This window comes from Knufia obscura, assembly GCF_036327395.1.
Source record: "Knufia obscura strain CCFEE 5817 isolate CBS 148926 chromosome Unknown scaffold_12, whole genome shotgun sequence".
NCBI classification, from domain to species: domain Eukaryota; kingdom Fungi; phylum Ascomycota; class Eurotiomycetes; order Chaetothyriales; family Trichomeriaceae; genus Knufia; species Knufia obscura.
The window spans coordinates 108,115-127,056 of record NW_027042698.1 but is presented as its reverse complement, the minus strand read 5'-3'; the positions used below and the strand labels follow the sequence as shown (position 1 = coordinate 127,056).

The window sequence follows — 18,942 nt, the reverse complement described above, 5'->3', positions numbered from 1 at the left end:
CTCCTTGGCCAGAACAAGCTACCGAAGCCTCCATCCCATGCCTGATAAGTCTCAGCGAGGAGTTTCATTGGTCGGAAAAGACAATTCTGCTGGGAGGCAAACCTTCTAGAGCGTATCGGTTCTATGCAGTATTGTGCTAGCGGTCCTATACCATGTGGTGAGATGGAGACAAGCTTTTTCGCGATGCAGGACAACACGCTGGATATATATTGACTGCCATTCTGCTTCTACATTCCTTCACCTTGTCAGATATCCTACACTTCGTTCATCTATTGTCTGCTCAGCACAAGTCGCAACCATGGGCAAAGACTACTTCGAAGTCGCCGGAAGGCAATTCCCGGCAGTGACCTGGTACAAAGATCCATCCTTGCGGAAGACCTACTTCTGCTTGATGATGGTGGTCCTCACTGCTGCAACCAACGGTTACGATGGATCTATGATGAACGGCCTCCAGACATTGGATCCATGGCAAGAGAAGTTCAACCACCCGCATGGCTCCATCCTCGGTATACTCAACGCTATCATGCCTATCGGCTCGATCTGCGCCATCCCATTCGTTCCCTACACCGTGGATATCCTCGGCCGAAGAATGGGCATACTCATCGGATGTATCATCATGGTCTTCGGAGTCGTCTTGCAGAGCATTGCAATCAACCTGGGCATGTTCATTGGTGCAAGGTTCTTCATCGGCTTCGGTGTTGCTATTGCACATGGTGCTTCACCCCTTCTCATCACAGAGCTGGTTCACCCCCAGCACCGATCGATCTTTACCACGATCTACAACACGACATGGTACGCTGGCTCGATTGTTGCAGGTAAGCTTTCTCGCTATTCTTATATTAAACCGTGACTAACACCACACAGCATGGTTGACCTACGGCACTGCCCGCATTGATAATAACTGGTCTTGGCGAATTCCAACCATTGCTCAGCTCGCCCCGAGCGCCATCCAGATCCTGTTCATCTACTTCGTGCCGGAAAGCCCTCGATTCCTGATCTCGAAGGGCAAAGACGAGCATGCGCTCCAGGTTCTGGCGAAAGTTCACGCCAACGGCAATGCCCAGGATGAGATGGTGCAATGCGAATTCATTGAGATTCGAGATACCCTACAACTGGAAAAAGAGGTTGAGTCTAACAGCTGGCTCGAGTTGGTCCGAACCAAGGGTAACCGCCATCGTCTCATCATTCTCGTCACCGCCGGTTTCTTCTCTCAATGGTGAGTTTTGACCTTCACTCTACTGCTATCAACATGCTAACTCGCTTCAGGTCCGGAAATGGTCTCGTGTCTTACTACCTATTCAAGGTGCTCGAGGACATAGGCTACACGAACACCCTCACGCAGAACCTCATCAACGGCTGCCTACAAATCTTCAACCTCATCGTTGCGGTCGGCATGTGCTTCTTCGTCGACAAAGTCGGTCGCAGAAAGCTCTTCCTCATCTCCACCTCAGGCATGCTGGTTACTTTCATCGTCTGGACCATCTGTTCCGCACGATACGCCATCGACGGTAACCACGGCGCAGCCAACGCTGTCATTGCCATGATCTTTCTTTACTACTTGGCATACAACACGGCATGGTCGGGTCTCCTCGTCGGATACACTGTCGAAATTCTTCCATACAACATCCGAGCTAAGGGTATGACGGTCATGTTCCTCTGTGTCGATCTTGCTCTGTTCTTCAACCAATATGTCAACCCAATCGCGCTGGACAACATCAAGTGGAAGTACTACATTTTCTACTGCTGCTGGCTTGCTGTTGAGCTCGCAGTGGTCTGGTTCTTCTACGTCGAGACCAGAAACACTCCCCTTGAGGAGATCGCCAAGTTCTTCGACGGCGATGCTGCTATTATTGCAGGTGGCGCTGCGTCTCACAAGGGTGCTGCGCTCGCTGCTGAGATGGGTATGGAGGGTACCGTGCAGCAGATTGAGGAGAAGAGGGGAAGTGTTGATGTTCACCGGGTAAATAGCAAGGCCACTTAGGAGGGATAAGCAGCGTCAGCTTCGGTGGTGCCGGCAAACTGTAGGATAGTAGTACTACATATGGTTAGACATAGACGGAATTCATGGATAGAGAGCTTCAGGTTTTAGACGTCCCTACAATTCAACGGCCTCTCCAGCGACAGCAATTTCTAAAGCTGATAGGCTTATTAGGCTTATCCACAAGGGCATCTTAATACTTACTTGGACATCTGCCCAGATGGCGTTCCTGGCGCTCCGTAATTGAGCCAAGTGGAGCTGGTCTCGAGCTCGAGGAGCTCTTCCCACTCATTACCTGGCAGAAAGCTGAATAGGCGTACAATCTCGGTCATGTTTTCATGTCACAGTCTTTGACAAGCTTTGGCAAGCCGGTCAGTGCTCGAGTGCTGAGCTTCCGCGATTGTGTGAAATCACCCTCTTGTGGCGTGACTTCCATATATCTTCTTTACGCTCTATGACGGACAGCTTCCTGCTTGGTCGCTGGTACCTACCAGCGGACCATTTGACATCGCCAGAACCACGATGAAGACGTCACATCGATGCATTATGACACTGCAAACCCCAGACTGTTTTTGTGGCGCCCATCGGGCGCACAGCAAGGCAGACAGTGGTTGCCGGTAACATTACTGACAGTAGATGAAGCACCCCTGCAACTTTCAGCTCGGTGATGCCCGCGGTGCTAACGGAATACCAGCCACCAAAAGAACATCGTTCCCCTCAACTAGTCGAACCAATTGCTCTGCAGAGATTTGTGAAGCCTGAATGTGGCTTCCATGGACGCTAGGACTAATCGGAGAAAGCCTCAGGCAACTGCGTATTTAGTACGAGCTTATGAGGAGTCTCCAGCATCAAACAGCCTAGGTGCTCGGTTGAGCAGCACAGATATCTTCATAAGCGGTCACTGACCTAAAAGTGTCGCGATTCTTATAATGTTTCCACTGGGCAGCTTCTACGTCCTGGCCTTGACCCAGCTAGCACATACTGGACCAGCAGAGTCAGACCATTGACTACAACACTAAATCGTTAGATATCATCTGCTTACAAGACCTGTTGACTTTTCGCAGTCCAGCAACAATGACGGAAACGACGAAAGCGGCGCTGAGGCGGCAGGAGCGCGAAAGGCAGGCCCGTGGAGACCCCGGCCAAGTCACCCAACGCCAACCTGAGACTCAAGAACGCCAGCCATCGCACGACGAGATTACACAGCAGCCAACTACCACAATCCCACACATGGAGCCACCTCCACCATACGACGCACCCCATCTACCCCGTAGAACCCGCGGGACCCACCACTGCAGTAGAGACGGTGAGGACCCCCCAGGACGTCTGAATTCCGGACCAGGTAGAGCGGAAGGCTGTCTCAATTACAGTTCTGGCCGATATGGCCCGGAGTACAAAGTCCACGGCTGCATGAACTACGACAATCAGGACGGATGCATGAATTACAACTCCGGTTACCAAGGACCGCTGAAGACCGACGGGTGTATGAATTACGATAGTAGGGACGGATGCATGAATTACCGGAGTGAGGATGGCTGTATGAACTATGAGAGTGCGGGTGGGTGCATGAATTACAGAAGCCGTAAGTTGATGTCTCTCGGTTGAAATCTATGCTGATAACTATTGCTAGATGACGGTTGCCTGAATTGGGAGGTCGAGGAGAATGGCGGCTGCCTCAATTACAGGTCTAACGTTGGTGGTTGTTTACAGTGGAGTCGCGGACGAACGATTGAAGCTGCATAGCTTGCGTCGCAACAAGCTTGACTGGGAAGCCTACAGGGAGTGATCCGGTGACATTCGAAGGGAGATCCCCACAAGTCACTAGAAACTCGGTATGAATCCAAAGCACCACGACCGCAAACTGTGCCATGAATTACAGCTGGACCAGCTTTCTCGCAGTCCAGGCACGGTGTGATGGCCCCATTTACGACTCCTGATCATTTGTATTATCAGGTTGGCAGCAGCCGTCGCGGCTTCCGTCAACATCTGGCCTCGCGCCTAGTCCCTCGAGCATCGATAGGACAGGGAAGGAGCAGGCAATTGCGTGGTTGTGGGCTCACCATTCGTGAATGCAACAGAGATAGAGATCAAGCTGGGCTCGTCTCCAACCGAAGCCATGCGGTATATACACTCGCTTGACCAGGAGCTGCATCATCAGCCGCACACGAGTTGGAACCTCTGAGCAGCACTGGCAAGTGTATACGGCCGAGCTATTGCAGCGACTGTCGCATGAGTGGGATACCCGGCCAGAAGGGCGTTCAGGAAGCAAAATCCTTTTCTGATGGAAAGATGCACACCACACACAGGCCTTCGATGGCCGACATGCAGTCTGAGGCCCTAGCACAACAGTGCCGATACGCCCTCGGACCAGGTCTGATTAGAGAGTCATATTGCTCGTCATCACCTTCGACTTACCTAATGCGGCTAGGAAATCGAAAAGCGATGCACAAGTACGGAAAGAGCTATAAGTTCCAAACTGAGAAATGCTTTACAGATGGCAGCATGTGTGGCAAAGCTGGACTGCGGCGCTTGACCAGGTGGTCCTTTAGAGCATTTCGGAACGACGAAGGTGTCGAGTCACGATTCGGATGGCAAGGTCTGATGTGCTGGACAATGACACAAAAGCTCAGCTGGCCTTGAAATGATCGAAGTTTTGAACTGATTGCAAACTGCAGCTTCAGTGAACATGGCTTCCGATCACTGTGCACCTTGTGAAACAGAATGCAGGACCGACTTCTTCATAGCCTTGCTGAAAAAGTTGTGCTTGCCTGCTTCGACCGCTGAAGGACTTGCCGCATCGCTTCTTCTTCATCGCAGACTTCCACAATCGCCTTTCCGAAGACTTGCCGCTTATGAAGCGCTTCCATAGCCTCGTTGGCGTGATTTAGTCCCTTGTACGTCTGATATACCACGGGCTTGATGACCCTCGGCTCTTTTGACAGCATTTCATCCAGACCCTGCCACATCTTCACCGTCTCGTGTGGCAACCTCCGACTCGTCTCGCCGAACCTGTACCCCAGCAGCTTGATCTGCTTCAGCAGTATTCTGTTTACGGCAATCTTCTCCAGCTCCTCAACCGCCTCTGCACCAGTGCCAGTCCGGCCAGCAAAGCCCGCAACAACAACTCTACCATTGAACGTTGTACATCTGATAGATTTCAGCACCAAACCAACCGTATCATAGACGACATCGACGCCGTCCTTTCCAGTCTGCTTGCACAGTGCGACCACTTCCTTCTCCCACCCATCCTTGCTGTAGTTAATCACACCCTCGCCTTTTGGTATACGACCAGTTTGCGGATCTCGGAGTAGCTCCTCCACTACTGCCATCTTATGCTGGGAACCAACCGTTCCGATAACCTTCGCACCCAGAGCCCTAGCAATCTGAACAGCATAGACGCCCAATCCACCGGCGGCAGCATGCACCAAGATCACTTCTCCTGCCTTCAACCCCGCGATAGTCGTCAACGCCCCATACGAGACAGGAATCGTTCCTGCTCCTATAGCCGCCACATCATGCAACGACCACAATGGACTGGGGAGACGATGCACAGCCGACGCAGGAATAACCAGTTCCTCGGCGTGAGTACCTATCGAGCCACCCCATATCTTGTCTCCTGGTCGGAAATGACATGCTTGGTTCTGCGGATTGTATACATCCGAGACAATACCGCTGAACTCGAGACCTAGCGTGAATGGCGGGACGAAGAGGCCGGACTTGTTGTTCTGATGGACGCCGTGGGCGTAGAGGAGGTCGACGTGGTTGATGGCGGTGTGGGTGATTTTGACGTGAAGGAGTGGTTCACGGGGTAGGGGGCGTTTCTTCTCTCGTAGTGAGGAGAGGTACGATTCGAATGTTGGTCGGGGGATGTAGGAGGGTTGGATGTCGATGAGACGCTACGGACACAGCAGGTGTCAGCAGGGGTTTGAAGGTGTTGGACATGTATATGGGCACCTTGGACGAATGTTGGTTTGTCTTCGAACGGGTAAAGATGGTATTCCGCTTCACATATGCATTCGGGAACAACCCAAAGTAGAACGATCTAAGTTCAGGCAAAATGCGTGGTGCTTTCGATGTTTTGGTTCCGCCTGGATGCACCTACCTTCACATGATCCTTCAGAAATATGGCTTGCATCATCCGCGATGAGTCGGCAGGCGCGCTCATTTCGACTCTTTCTGCATCGCCAGCGGCATTACAGATAGCTCTGTTGATATTGAGGCTGCCATCGTCCTTTGCCATGTTGGACTCGACGCTCGTGCATTGGTTAGCCTGCTGAAACTGCTAGACAGTACATGATGTTACATGTGTGCTGCTCGTGGCGGAATTACCACAGTCAAAGCCCCGTGATGTACCTGAGAAAGTACTCTGAGGACATCTCCGGGCGGTGCAACAGCCAGACAAAGCAGAAGCCGACAGGCGAAAGCACCCGAAAAACACCTCGGCAGGCACGAACTGAAGACGTTAACGGAGATTTCCGCATAAGGCGATCAGCCTAGTGGGACAACTCTGATTGACAAGGTACTACCCCTGAAGAACCTGGGGGTGAATAACCTACGAAGAAAGCTTACTGTAGTAGCTAAGATAGACGGCGTAGGCTTATGCCAAACCATAGGTTTCATAGTGGTGAGGACCGTCATCATTGCCAGTGAACGACCACACCGAGGAGTCTAACAACGATAGTACGCTGTTCGGACGAGCACAGCATTTCCAATGCGTTTCAATGGGAAGTCAAGATCCGCCGAAGCACTAATCATGTTCATTTACCTGTGTGTAAGGATAGCCAGTTATATGTACCAGCTATATAGCTCCATTGTGTATCAAATCGCTTAAAGGGTATATATCGCATGACATAGATCGCATTGCGCGGCACAGCCGTGAGAGTGGTTCTGGTCGTATTCCAGGAGGCGTTCATGCCTCAACGAAAGAAATATCGGGCAAACCCTGATGCTTCAAGCCAGTGCTCTTTTCCACCCTTGTTCTCTCGATAAGGGCTTGTAGTTTCCACCGTGCTTCCAGTTTTATACGCTTCGTTTCAAATTCCTCCCTAATCTCGGTTTCCAGCCGGGCGTATTCGAGGTCGGTAGAGTCCAGCTCTTTTTCGTGTTCGTTTTCCATTTGCTCTATTTCTCGCTCTTTCTTCGTTACAAAATTCTGCAAAGCTCTCTTCTGCTTGCCGCGAAGGACGTTGATCTTCGAGGCGTGCAGATTTGCCATGTTGTCGCGGTCGTGGTAAGCTTGTGCCAAATTTTCGTAGTGCTGTTGTGTCACTTGTCGCTCAGGAAGAGTGACAATTGAGTCTACGGAGGGTCGGTAATCGAAGTCCAGTTGCAAGGGCGACTGAGGCGGTGATGGAGTATGGCAATATGCTTCCATGTGCTTGAGACGTGTCTGGATGGATCTCTTTGCTAGTTCATGCTCTGTTTGCTGTTTCAACTCGTCTTCCAGCTGCCGCGCCTCCAGTGCCTCAACTGCTTTCTCGTTCTTATAGCATATGTCAGTGCACAACATCTCATTCTAGACATATAAATACGTACCTTTGCCTCCAGATCCGCGATTTGTTGTGCATGTTTCTCTCTCTTTCCAGCCTTCTGCCCGTCCCGCTCATCGAGAAGCTGCTTAACTAATCTTGTCTGATACTCCAGAAACCTTCTCTTCTCGTCGAGCTGCCGCGCCCTTATATCGAGTAATTGTTGGCATTCCATAGACCTTTGTCTAGCCTGCTCGTCCACCAGCGCTTCCGTTTCGAATATGTCCTTCGTTGAGGGCGAGTCGTGTGAAGCGGAACTGCGCCCGGACTTGATAGAAACTGCGCCCTTGGAAGGATCCGAAATCGATCCGGTCGCAGCGGTGCCGGTCACCTGGCTTTTGACGCTGACCATCGAAGGCGTATTAGACCCTGATATCTTCTTCCTCCGGAAGTTTGTCATCTTGCGCAGTCCACTTTTGAAGCCAGCATGCCGCTTTCGTTCCATGTCGGTCACTATGGCGGGCATCTCGAAGTGCGAACCGCCTCGTGCAGATCTACTCGACAGACTCGTGCTCGGCCGTCGTTCACTCGAGCCGCAGGACGTTGGTGCCGTGGACTGAGATATGATGGAACCTTGGTTGGGTTCTGAGGCTATGGTGGTAGCTGACAAAGATGAGGCGATGTCGCTCACATCCAAGGTCTTTTGGTCGGGTACGAGTCCAAGCTCCCGGGCGTCGCGTTGGAGGTTCTCATCTGCTTCACTTTCTGATCCGCATGGAGGTAGCGAAAGGACGCTGCTTCTGTAGACCTCTTCGTCGATCCATTTAGATGTTGACTTTGGTGTCGAGCATTGCATTTCTGTACGACTGCGTTTGCGAGAGACGAATGTCGGATTCGAATATGCAGCCGGGAATTGACTGACAGCCATCGGACCAGGATTCCACTGTGCAGTAACCAAAGTCTGCCACGATCGAGATGCTGCCGTTCTACCTCGGTTTCATTGCCGATATGATAGGTTAGCATTCGAACCAGTGCGGAAAGTGCTGAACAACCTCGAGGCTCGTAAAAAGCTTGTAGAAGTCAATTCACACAGAAATAAGAACAGGATACCACTGAAAGCTCTTGACCCGCAAGACTTCTGTTAACGCGACTATCCAGTACGATCGGAGGGGTGCAGGAGTAGTGGCCCTGATCGCTGCAACGATTACGCGGGCTAGCCGAATGGATCAAGTCCGGCTGTGAGACGGGGTCGATTTAACCTTTGAATAATGGCTTCAATTCAACTACAGCATGCGGCGCTGTTTCAAGCAGCACTATCTAGCTGTGTAGGCAGACTTCTAATAGTTAACTTGTTAGCAGGGCATGAATCTCGCGAAATAGTGTTTGGGCAAAATGCTTTTTGCGTCATTGGCCCGGCGGAAGGAGCCAGCAGGAAAAAGGAAGCGACGATCTCAGGCACCTTCGAGCTACCAAAGAACGGAGGCGCCACCATCGAGTAACTGCCGGCTGTTCCCATAGTAGTGAGATTTCCTGCGAACCCTCGCCGATGGGCATCACAAATATTGAAAAAAGCACATCACAGTCCGAAGAATGTAAGGATAGTCATACTGCATAGCAAGCAGTCATCGATAATGTCGAGCTGAAAGTCCTAGAGACTGCATGTTCTACAAATGGACCTTTGTAGATTATTTTGAATGCTTGTCCAACCAATGACAGTTATATTTTTCCCTGTTGATGCACAGATGCGAAGGTGATGTACTCGTAGATGCGATGATCAGCAGATCAACTCCTATCGTGACCCCGTTCTAGCCCATCGAGTCCAAATGTGGCTGCTCCACGAATCCACGGTTGCCCGAAATTGCTAAGGCTTGTTTGCGATCCGCGTACCATTGCCTGAAGCTCTCCTGCGCTTCTGCATTATTGCAACGCTTGTGGAAGAATCTTGCGCTGAAACAAGACCAACCTTGCTGCAAAAGTCCAAATGATTTGCATCTACAATAATAATGCTTCTTTTGTGGTAGATCTGGTGTTTGTTGGTGTCTTGTATCTTCATTTCACCGTAAATAGCATTATTCGGCTGTCGGAGGTGTTGCTTCTCTGGGCTAGCCGCCAGTACATTTTCTCAAGTCTGCTGCTGTAGGACGAGAGTTCAAGCCCTTTGCGATCCATTATTGATTCGCTCTTGATGAAGCACCGCAAGCTCCGGAATAATCAAACTCTCAATCTCGAGGCCTTCATGAACCTCACCTCCACTCAAATCAACTTCCTCATCAGAAGGCTTGTTCTTCTCCGCCCTGCCGACTAACTCTTCAATACCGGAGACGCTTCTTGACCGCTTTGCTTTGGGCACACGAACCCACCGCTCTTGACCTCCCTTAGTGACGAAGACGACTTCCCACTTTCGGGTTGTTAGCAGATTGCCTATAACGAGATCGTGTCCGTATTTCTCGAGAGCCTGCTCGGCTTTTGACACCAGCAAGCTGGGATCGGTCTCTAGTTTGAAACTGACGATCATGCTACCTCTAGGGGCCCACTGAGAAACTAAAGTGGTCAGGAACTTTGGCACCGGGTCCAGATTGACAACCAGCTGCTTTCCATCACCACTTTTCTTGCCATTCTCGACCTCGGAAGACTGGATCTTGTGCTCGTTCATCCTTTCGCGTGGGATGAAGAAGTCGGACACAGCTGCCGCCAGGTAGAACAACGCCCGACTATCCAGTGGTTGCAACAAAGTGGCAAGACTGCGAAGCTCGAAGAGGTATTCGGTTATAGTGGTGAAGGGCAGCAGCAGCAAGAGCCGGTTCTTCTTCGCATACTGGTATTCTTCCAGAACACGCCTCATTTTCTGCTGATATTCTTGGCGCACAACAACCTCACCATCTCCTGACTCGTCCATGAAGTCTAGAAAGCAGTTGGTGCTATGACTAAAATGTCTCGAATATGGCAGCAGGGAATATTGACGATGAAGGAAGATGACCGCGTACCCCTCTCTTAGGAAGTATTCTGCGGAAGTGGCGCCTCTTGTACCGGCCGAAAAGTTATCGATAAACCTGACGGTCTGGTTCTCCAGCGGAACGGTTGTGCCTCCTGAAGTGACGAGCGCAATCCGGGTGTTTGGATTCGTTGAAACATGGTAATCAACGAATTCACGGACTAGAGCCTCGTGCTTACTCAAGGCCTTTGGTGTGGGATTGCTTGTGAAGTATCTTGATTGAGAATCGTCTGGAATCATTGTGTCCCGCAGTTGTCTTCGTGACGTTTTAAGGTAGCGTGTTTAGTGTGTAGGTTTGCTTTCAAGTCGTGGTAACCCAGCAAGTCGTCTTGTGGCAGATGTCAACTATCGATACGCACTTACCTTTAGACGTGGCAGAGAAAGCAGAAGAGGGACCACAAATTCCCTTTTGATCGACAGTTCTGTTTCTCTTATGACCAGTTCTGCACCGAAGGTTTGAGCACCTACAGCGAATCTCATCACAACTGTGTCACTTCTCAAGAACAAGCTCGTGTTGATACCTCAGATGCAAACACATGTAAGTTTATGACATAGCTCCTTTGCGGTCTAAGACCGTCGCCGGCCAGGTCAAGGAACCCCTGGCTGCGCTGGGCGAGCTTCTGCATCCTCGGCTCGGGTCTTGCAAGTGATTTTGCGCTATTCAATGGAAAGCTCACCGTAATATGATCGGTCCAGCAACAGGGCCACGGAGTGCAGTCTCGTGATCATGAATACCTCGCTTACTATCTAGAGTTCCAGGCATCACGATTCTGAGTCTATTTTCAGCCTCCTAATTGATGATCTCGGACGTATTCGCTTCAAGTCTCCTGTTCCTTGAGGCAGACCTGCAATCCCCGTAAGGTCGCCTCGACCAAAAGCTTGAAGCCATACAGCGCAACTGTATCTCTGTTGCCTGGACGCGGCGCACAGGGATGTGTCAGAATGTCGCGGAGAACTTCCAACGCTCTGTTGGCGTGTGAACCTGTGAACCTGGCACACCCCGGGTTCGCAGCCCCGACTCTGATTGGAGCAAGCAATCAAGCTCGCAGACCTTTCCCATTCCAGTTACCATGTCGCGAGTTGAACTCGTACAGCCGTACGTTTTCTGATGTCTTTGGCGAGGCCAGATACGATCCCTAAGGTATCACTCAGAGAATGCCTCATCTCTTTCACGTCAAGTCTGCCTTTGGCTTGGAATCAATGCATACCTACTTTAAGATGCCCACCGGCCTCTGTAATGTGCTCGACATTCCCATCTGCCAACGGTTCTTCCTAGAGACACGTTGAGCCATCAATTCTCAGTCTTCAACCTAACCACAGACATGTCTGGAGTCGCCCCGCCGCAGGGCGTCACTAACTACTTCATCTATAATCCTGTCCATGGAGCCGTACGTTGAGCCTTCAGTCTCGTTGCACAAAGCTCACACGATCGTGCAGTCCATAGCATTTGCTGTTCTGTTCACATTTTCCGGCTTCGGGCATATCTGGCAGAACAACTTGAAGTATAAGTCCTACCGGATCGGGTTCCTGCTACCCTGGTGAGTGGCTCAATCGGGTGTAAATCCAAGGCAGTGTTGGCGAGCTTCGAAGCTGGCCAACACTGACTCAAACTGTTCTTCCATTGAACCAGCACTGAAACCCAAAGGGCTTCGCTCATCTTCACCGCCGGCTTCATTCTCCGCGAATATGGGTCCTACCATACCGACAAACTAGACATTTTCATCGCTTCGCAGGTTTTGTTGTTCGTCGCACCACCAGTATACAATGGCGCGAACTACTTCATCTTTGGCAGGTGAGGCGTTGTTAGGCATCTGGTATTAGCATGCGCTGATGCAGAATAGAGCACTCTATTACCTTCCCTACCTCTCGCCTATCCATCCTGGTCGAGTGTGGTCTACATTCATCGCGTTGGATGGCATTGCAGACGCCATTGCAGCTAATGGTGCCGTGAGGGCCGCCAACGCCGACGCAACAGAAGCTGCGCGCAAAGCTGGACTCGACCTAGTCAAAGTGTCGTTGTTCCTCTTACTGGGGATGTTTCTGGCCTTCATGTCCTTGAATGTGCAGTTCCACTACCGAGCGCGGAAGATGGGCGTCTTCAACTACAAGATGAAGGTCATAATGTACGAGTTATACGCCTCGAATATCCTTATCCTCCTTCGAAACTGTTTCCGGACTGCAGCATTCTTCTACCCCTGGAATAGCGTCGCCAATAGCAGGGAATGGCCAGTATGGGTCTTCGAATTTGTTCCGATGCTCATCAACACGTACATAATGAACATCTGGCCGCCTGCGCGCTATCTGGCTGCCGATCATAAGGTGTATCTGGCCATGGACGGCAAGACCGAGATTCAAGGACCAGGAATGATAGACAAAAGACCTTTCCTCGTAACGCTCGTGGTAAGCAGCCGTCTGGAAAGGGGCTTGCTAGGCATGCTAATTGTAAGACAGGATCCTTTCGACATCTGGGGCCTAATCAAGAAGAAGGATCAGAAGAATAGATATTGGCTAAAGGATGGAATTGGTGGACCACTTCCTGAGGTGCAATCGAGCGCCGGGGAGGCTTCTGAGGCCGGCCACCAGGTCGTAGCGCCAAAGACTGTAGCTTAGGAGTCTCACATTCACCAAGTTGTGTATGGTCTTCGTGTATTGTGCCCAGTGCCAGGCCCACGGGCACAATCCTTATCCTGCGGCTCATGTCTCATGTGACTTGAGTCAAGTCTTGTCAGCCAATCATAGCCCTCGTACGTCATCTGACGAATGACAGCTTCTCGGATTTCCAAATCCGCGCTACGTCATCGGCACCAGGTGATGCTTGAACTTGTACTTATCCGAAGACAATACACTCTCTTCAAGATCCCGTATGTGAATTATTCAAATCTCCTCAGTTCCACTACTTACTCGTTACAAACAGAATCAGAATACACCTCAATCACTTTCACCAAAATGTCTTCCGGCAACTCTCTAGGCGACCAAATCAAGTCCGGCGTGAAAGGCATCCATGGCATCGGCGAAGCAATCCGTGGCACCGCCATGGCTGAGACCGACAAAGCATTCAACACTCAATCAGCCGAGACGACTAAGAACGAGGGCATCGCAAACAAGGGCGTCAACCAGATGAAAGCTGCAGACCAGACTGTGGGCCACAACCACGGCATCAAGAATACTTCTACGACGCAAACGACGACTGGTGCGCCAAATGCAGCGCCCACAACAAGTGCTGGTGCACATTCGACGCCGGCGGGCAACATCGGATCGACCGGGTCGACTGTGGGGGGACCAACTGGTGTGCAGGAACAGCCTGGTACGACCCAGCAGTTTTGAAGTGCGTGAATATCATGTACCATGAAGTCGTAGCATGCGGGTTTTGTGATAGCGGCGATCCCGGGCTTGCAAGACAGAGTCTCAGGTTGAAGCGGGCGTCTGAAGGGAACTACAGTTCTGATATCCTCCCTATATTCCTACTAGATTAATGCATAAAGTCAGTAATCATCTTATCTTGTGTACGCAAGTGTTGATCAAAAGCAAAAAGTCGGATCAATCTCATGACATGCATTGAATCCAAGCCAACGTCCCAGCGCCTGTCGCTCGAAGTTACTGTACTTTCTTCTGAACTTCATTCCTGATAGTTCACAACCGCGCTTCAGTGCCCGACAGCCAACGGCCTCTCACTATTCCTCATTCTCTCCTTGATCTCTTCTCGTCGATCCTTCCTGAGCTGCCGAGCATATCTGACACCAAAGCCGTGTTCGAAAACCTCCTTGATCTCTTCAAGGGTCAAGCCAGAAACTTCCGGATAGAAAAAGTATATCAGGACCCAGCCAATACCGCAAATAGCTGCATAGAAGCTGAAAGCTCCGACCGGAGTTATACCCTTCATCATGCTGAGGAAAGTCGAGGAAACAATGATGTTTGACCCCCAACACGAGCATGTGAGCCACATAGTACCCATAGCGCGCACTTCCATGGGGAAGAAATCAGTGCTCATCCAGGCTGTGTTGCCGACGGACACTCCGTAGAAGAGGACGAACCAAATGATGAAGACTAAGACGGCGATTGCTGGTGCTCGGATGTTGTTGCTTGTAACTTCCAGTGTGGTCGTGTCGATGGGGATGAAGCTGAATGCCACTGCTACTGCGATGAGGCCGGCAGACATTCCCCATACAGTGGAGATCAGAAGTCGTCTGCGGCCGAAGGGATCGACGCACATCATGTTGATCCAGGTCATGATGAAATTGCCACCTGCCACGACGAGTCCAACGGCGACGGGGTTCTCAAAGCCGCAGATAGCGAACAACGTGGCACTATAGTACATTAGAGTATTAAATCCACTCATCTGACTGATCACCATGAGACCGCATGCGCAGATCAGTGCGCGAAGGTTACTTGGTACGGTGTGAAGTTGCTTGATCTGTGAAGGTCAGTCTGGAGTAAAAAAGAGAAATTGAGGAGAAATATTTCAAAAGGAGAAATTGAAGAGAAATATTCGAAGAGAAGAATTTGAAGAGGACTAACCTTTGACCACCTGGTCTGAGAATAGTTAAGCTCCTTGGACTCCTCGCAGGCGTGAACGATCAGAGCAACCTTGTTGCGGATCTGCTCCTCGCTCGCACCCTTGTAAACCTTTCGTAGAACGTTGGCGCATTCTTCGACCTTTCCGTGCCATGCAAGTTGTCTGTAAATTGTTAAACATTGAATTTGGAATCGGTGTGAGAAATGACTGACCTTGGACTTTCCGGCATGAAGGGCAGTAGACATCCGAGTATGATGGAGGGTACGCCTCCAAGCCCAACCATGTATCTCCAGCCGTGGGGAACATGGGCGAAAGCTGCACCAATACCATAACTGATGACCTGACCGCCAGTGATCGACATGTTGTTTAGACCAATGAGCCTACCTCGCACTTTGGTGGGGGCGATTTCAGCGATGTAGAGTGGGACCACCATAGCCGCTGAACCGACGCCAAAGCCAACTATAAGTCGGCCAACTGCCATCTGCGCAATTGAATAAGAAGCAGCCTGAATGACTGCGCCGATGGTGAAGAGGGCACATCCAACATAGATAGCAATCTTTCGTCCATACTGATCTGCTGTCAAACCAGCAATGATGGCTCCGATGAATGCGCCTCCTGAGCAGAGCGATGTGATCAACTCTTTCTCGCTGGATGAGACTGGTCGTCCGTCAAGGTCATTGCTCAGGTAGACAAGGACGGCGGAAATGATGCCTGTATCATAACCCTATGATAAGTTAGCATCGTCTCTGAAGGAAAGGGATGGACCGCCTACGAAGAGGCTGCCTGCGACGCTAGCCGTGAATGCGACAAGCCAAACGAACCAGCTGACTGGCATATCTTCGATGGAGTCCATTGTCGTGCCCTCTGCAAGGTGAGTCTTGTCTGGCAAAATCATGTCAAGCTTGGCCTGGTCGAAGCTGCTACGGCGGCGGCCTGTGCCTGTGCTGTCTCGACGGTGCTCCGCATGATCGACAACGATACCTTTCTCGACAAGTCCTTCGGTGCCCATTGCGGCGGTACTTTTGGTTCGAGTTGCTGAACTCGAACGTGATTTCGTGGAGCTGATGCTTTCCTTGTTGCTCAAGATCGTTGCTTGTCGACGAGAAGATGTTGGAATCGCGAGGTGACACGACAACTATATAGCAGATGCTCGCGTGCCCTTGCCCAACCCGTTTTGGCGCTCGTGTACCCCAGGTTTCTGGAGAAGCAGCGGCTGAAGCGTGCGGAACAACATGGAGATACGCCGGGAGGGTAAAATTTGTAATCGCTGAGAAATAGCCATTCCTGTCGATTTTGAGCCGATCGCTATGCCCGATTCGGCCAAAAGCTTGCGACCACGAAGCATTGTCGGCTTTTGACGGCTTCCAGAACACTGCTTAAGCGAGGCGGGCACGATCCCAGTGGCGAGAAGCGACAACACGATACTTTTGCTTCGACCATGTATGTATTGCAGCCAATCACGCCAGCTCCAGGTTATCACCGGAAACCGTTGATTCTTCCTTGTTGTTGGACCATGCATGTTGGAGTGCATTTGCGATCTGGCTTGTCGGATAAGCATAGCGATCGTTCATTAGAGCTAGCACACCAAGGAGAGCATCTTGCTCCGCTGGGGCTTCGAAGTACTCGCCGAACATTGAGATCCCGAGGCAGGCATTGATCAGGCTCGGCGGACAATGATCGTTGCTCAGTGCGATGCCACATAACCTGAACAGAATCTTCTTCGTTGAAGATATGAACCGATTAGTAGCTACTAGAAAGCCATGCCCCAATTTGGGTCTCGTGGGGTTAAATACTTCTAGCAGCATGCGCGCGAGCTCGACGTAAGTTGTACCAATGACATGGCACGGCTCAAGGTACCATATCTCTGGAAATACACTACCTAGAGCCAAGTTTGGTTCGCTGCAATATGTTGGCTCGAAGGTGGCAGGTAGTAGCGCACAGAGGCCTTCTTCACGAGATCGAAGCGCTCGCCATTGGTGTTGATCGGTGTATGCAGGTGCAATTTTGGCATCGACACTATCTGATCCATAACAGAATTCGAGCACATCAGCGCAAAGCGTTATCAGTCGGTTCGTCCATATAGCATCTGTTGCAGGGTGGAGCTGGCGAAATGCTTCACACCGCGAGAGGGGAAAACTCACAGGCTGCTGCTTAAGGAATGCGGCGTGCAAATCCTGTCTGAAGGCGATCCAAAAGCAGGCCTGTCGCAATCCACTGGCGCCTAGCTCAATCTCTGTCTGATTTGGGGGAGGTGCTGTGCTCGAATGCACAATGTCTTCATCAACGGAAGGATGGAAGACTTCCGGCGAGCTGTGCGGTAGTGCAAGGTACTTTGGTGTCTGTGCATCGACAAACATGCTGCCAATCTTGAGGAACAGTTGCTGATCTTCCTCCTCACCCTGGATGTTCATGCCCATTTCCTCGTCAGTACGAAGAAGAACCACGGTTGCTAACAGTGTCTCATCATGCAGTTTCTTCGGGTCCATACTCAGTTGAAGCAGGTCCCGAATGCAGTCGTTGTGGTATGGCATTGCGAACTCCTCGTTCAGATCTGGTAGCAGGCGGCCTTTCCATTCAACGATACCCGTAGCCGATCGGAACTTCCTGACCCGGAAAAGGTTCCTCGCTGAGATAGTCAAGATCGCACTGCGCAAAGGACCAGCTTCTCGTGCTCTTCGTGGCAAAACGAAAGTGAAATGCCGGTCGGGGTCGCACAAGTCAAACCAAGGTGCCAGTTCCTCGTGAAAATAACGCAAGAGCACTGTCTCTTGATACTTCTGCGCCTCTTTTGACGTACCTGCCGACGGCGGCTTGACCATCTGGTCAAGAAACCGCGTGGCCGCTATGGTCCCGATCCATCGTCGGGGAGAGCTACCAAAGGACGTCGCTGATAGGCGATCCGAGCTCGCTCTTGCGAGGCCAAGACTATCGTACTCAATGTTCGGTGCAAACAGATTGTGCGCAGGGGGTGTCGGCAGCAGATGCGGAAGAGGTTCCTGACTCTGTTGCAATGCACGGTTCTTGGTTGTTACGTTCGGACCCTGGGATTCATCTGGCATGGCCTGAAATGTTTCGCCAGTCGCAAATGCCATGTGCTTCGGCTCAGCGGAGGACAGCAGCTGTATGCCTGTCTGTGATGTTATTGCCGGAGTATCTTCGCCTGTCTGGGTGGCGATTGAGGTGTCATCAAGCATATTCTCCGTCTCTGTCTGGAGTGCACCGTCGGGACTACCATCCCCATGTTCCTTCGAGGAGCCTTTCGTAGCGTCCACAAAGGTCAGAATTCGGTTTTCGGGGCCACTAGTTGCGTTTCGAGCGCTCTTGCGGTTATTTCGCAATTTTGATACTTGCACATCACGAAATCTGATTTTTCTAGTGCTTCTTATGCATTCGTGGTCTGCGCGCTCACATCGCTGGCATTTAGAGCTATCAGCGTTGTAGATACATTTTAAATGCTGGGCTTTGCACCTTTCACAAGGTTTGAGGTCGCCAGATTTGCGCGGTGTTCTTTCCTTTCGTGTTGTATTTCTGGACGATACTGCAGCATTGCTAATTTGTCCGGCTTCAGACATATCCTACCTTTGGTCAACGGCCTGCTCAGATAGCATGCCGCCTGTGAGTGCTCAATCTTAACATCCAATTGACCCCGAGCGGATGATACCAGTCGACGTACCTGGTAGTTGCGCCACTACTCAGAAAGCTCGACCTTATGGTACATGATCGTTGATCTCTAGCCATCACAATGCTTGACCAGGGATATTTGGGTATTGATACCTCCGCATACTTTGGTCCGCAAGCTCAAACGTACAAAGCTTTGATTCTTGGAGTATGATTGCTAGGTTTCAAAGATTGGACAGCTATTCGAAATCAACTTCCTCCAACGAATCACGTGCCGCTGCCGCTAGGTTTGTTATTGCTGACTAACATGAAGCTACTCGTTGCAAATTTCGAAGGTCGAATCTCTCTTCGCAAATGGTATCGTATAGAATAG

General features: G+C 50.9%; 8 protein-coding genes across 8 annotated transcripts; 3 read left to right on the top strand and 5 right to left on the bottom strand.

The window, feature by feature from the left end:
• Positions 1 to 298: 298 nt before the first annotated feature.
• Positions 299 to 1,981, top strand: PMZ80_008800 (uncharacterized protein; the record flags this gene model as incomplete). Its single annotated transcript, XM_064877198.1, has 3 exons — positions 299 to 815; positions 865 to 1,216; positions 1,267 to 1,981. 3 exons carry the CDS (start codon positions 299 to 301, stop codon positions 1,979 to 1,981), a joined length of 1,584 nt encoding a protein of 527 aa, XP_064726700.1.
• Positions 1,982 to 4,716: 2,735 nt separating this feature from the next.
• PMZ80_008799 (uncharacterized protein) lies at positions 4,717 to 6,218 on the bottom strand (the record flags this gene model as incomplete). The annotated part of the gene is made up of 2 exons (XM_064877197.1): positions 4,717 to 5,874; positions 6,081 to 6,218. 2 exons carry the CDS (start codon positions 6,216 to 6,218, stop codon positions 4,717 to 4,719), a joined length of 1,296 nt encoding a protein of 431 aa, XP_064726699.1.
• Positions 6,219 to 6,887: 669 nt separating this feature from the next.
• On the bottom strand, positions 6,888 to 8,302 carry PMZ80_008798 (uncharacterized protein; the record flags this gene model as incomplete). Its single annotated transcript, XM_064877196.1, has 2 exons — positions 6,888 to 7,460; positions 7,514 to 8,302. 2 exons carry the CDS (start codon positions 8,300 to 8,302, stop codon positions 6,888 to 6,890), a joined length of 1,362 nt encoding a protein of 453 aa, XP_064726698.1.
• A 1,293-nt stretch (positions 8,303 to 9,595) lies between these two features.
• CAB2 (Phosphopantothenate--cysteine ligase cab2) lies at positions 9,596 to 10,678 on the bottom strand (the record flags this gene model as incomplete). The annotated part of the gene is made up of 1 exon (XM_064877195.1): positions 9,596 to 10,678. The coding sequence occupies one exon, from the start codon at positions 10,676 to 10,678 to the stop codon at positions 9,596 to 9,598; it is 1,083 nt and encodes a 360-aa protein (XP_064726697.1).
• A 1,082-nt stretch (positions 10,679 to 11,760) lies between these two features.
• Positions 11,761 to 13,048, top strand: PMZ80_008796 (uncharacterized protein; the record flags this gene model as incomplete). The annotated part of the gene is made up of 5 exons (XM_064877194.1): positions 11,761 to 11,826; positions 11,876 to 11,976; positions 12,069 to 12,230; positions 12,280 to 12,838; positions 12,890 to 13,048. 5 exons carry the CDS (start codon positions 11,761 to 11,763, stop codon positions 13,046 to 13,048), a joined length of 1,047 nt encoding a protein of 348 aa, XP_064726696.1.
• Positions 13,049 to 13,384: 336 nt separating this feature from the next.
• PMZ80_008795 (uncharacterized protein) lies at positions 13,385 to 13,762 on the top strand (the record flags this gene model as incomplete). Its single annotated transcript, XM_064877193.1, has 1 exon — positions 13,385 to 13,762. One exon carries the CDS (start codon positions 13,385 to 13,387, stop codon positions 13,760 to 13,762), a length of 378 nt encoding a protein of 125 aa, XP_064726695.1.
• A 319-nt stretch (positions 13,763 to 14,081) lies between these two features.
• Positions 14,082 to 15,960, bottom strand: PMZ80_008794 (uncharacterized protein; the record flags this gene model as incomplete). The annotated part of the gene is made up of 4 exons (XM_064877192.1): positions 14,082 to 14,849; positions 14,954 to 15,113; positions 15,164 to 15,675; positions 15,724 to 15,960. The coding sequence occupies 4 exons, from the start codon at positions 15,958 to 15,960 to the stop codon at positions 14,082 to 14,084; spliced, it is 1,677 nt and encodes a 558-aa protein (XP_064726694.1).
• Positions 15,961 to 16,408: 448 nt separating this feature from the next.
• On the bottom strand, positions 16,409 to 18,371 carry PMZ80_008793 (uncharacterized protein; the record flags this gene model as incomplete). Its single annotated transcript, XM_064877191.1, has 2 exons — positions 16,409 to 18,314; positions 18,361 to 18,371. The coding sequence occupies 2 exons, from the start codon at positions 18,369 to 18,371 to the stop codon at positions 16,409 to 16,411; spliced, it is 1,917 nt and encodes a 638-aa protein (XP_064726693.1).
• Positions 18,372 to 18,942: the final 571 nt, after the last annotated feature.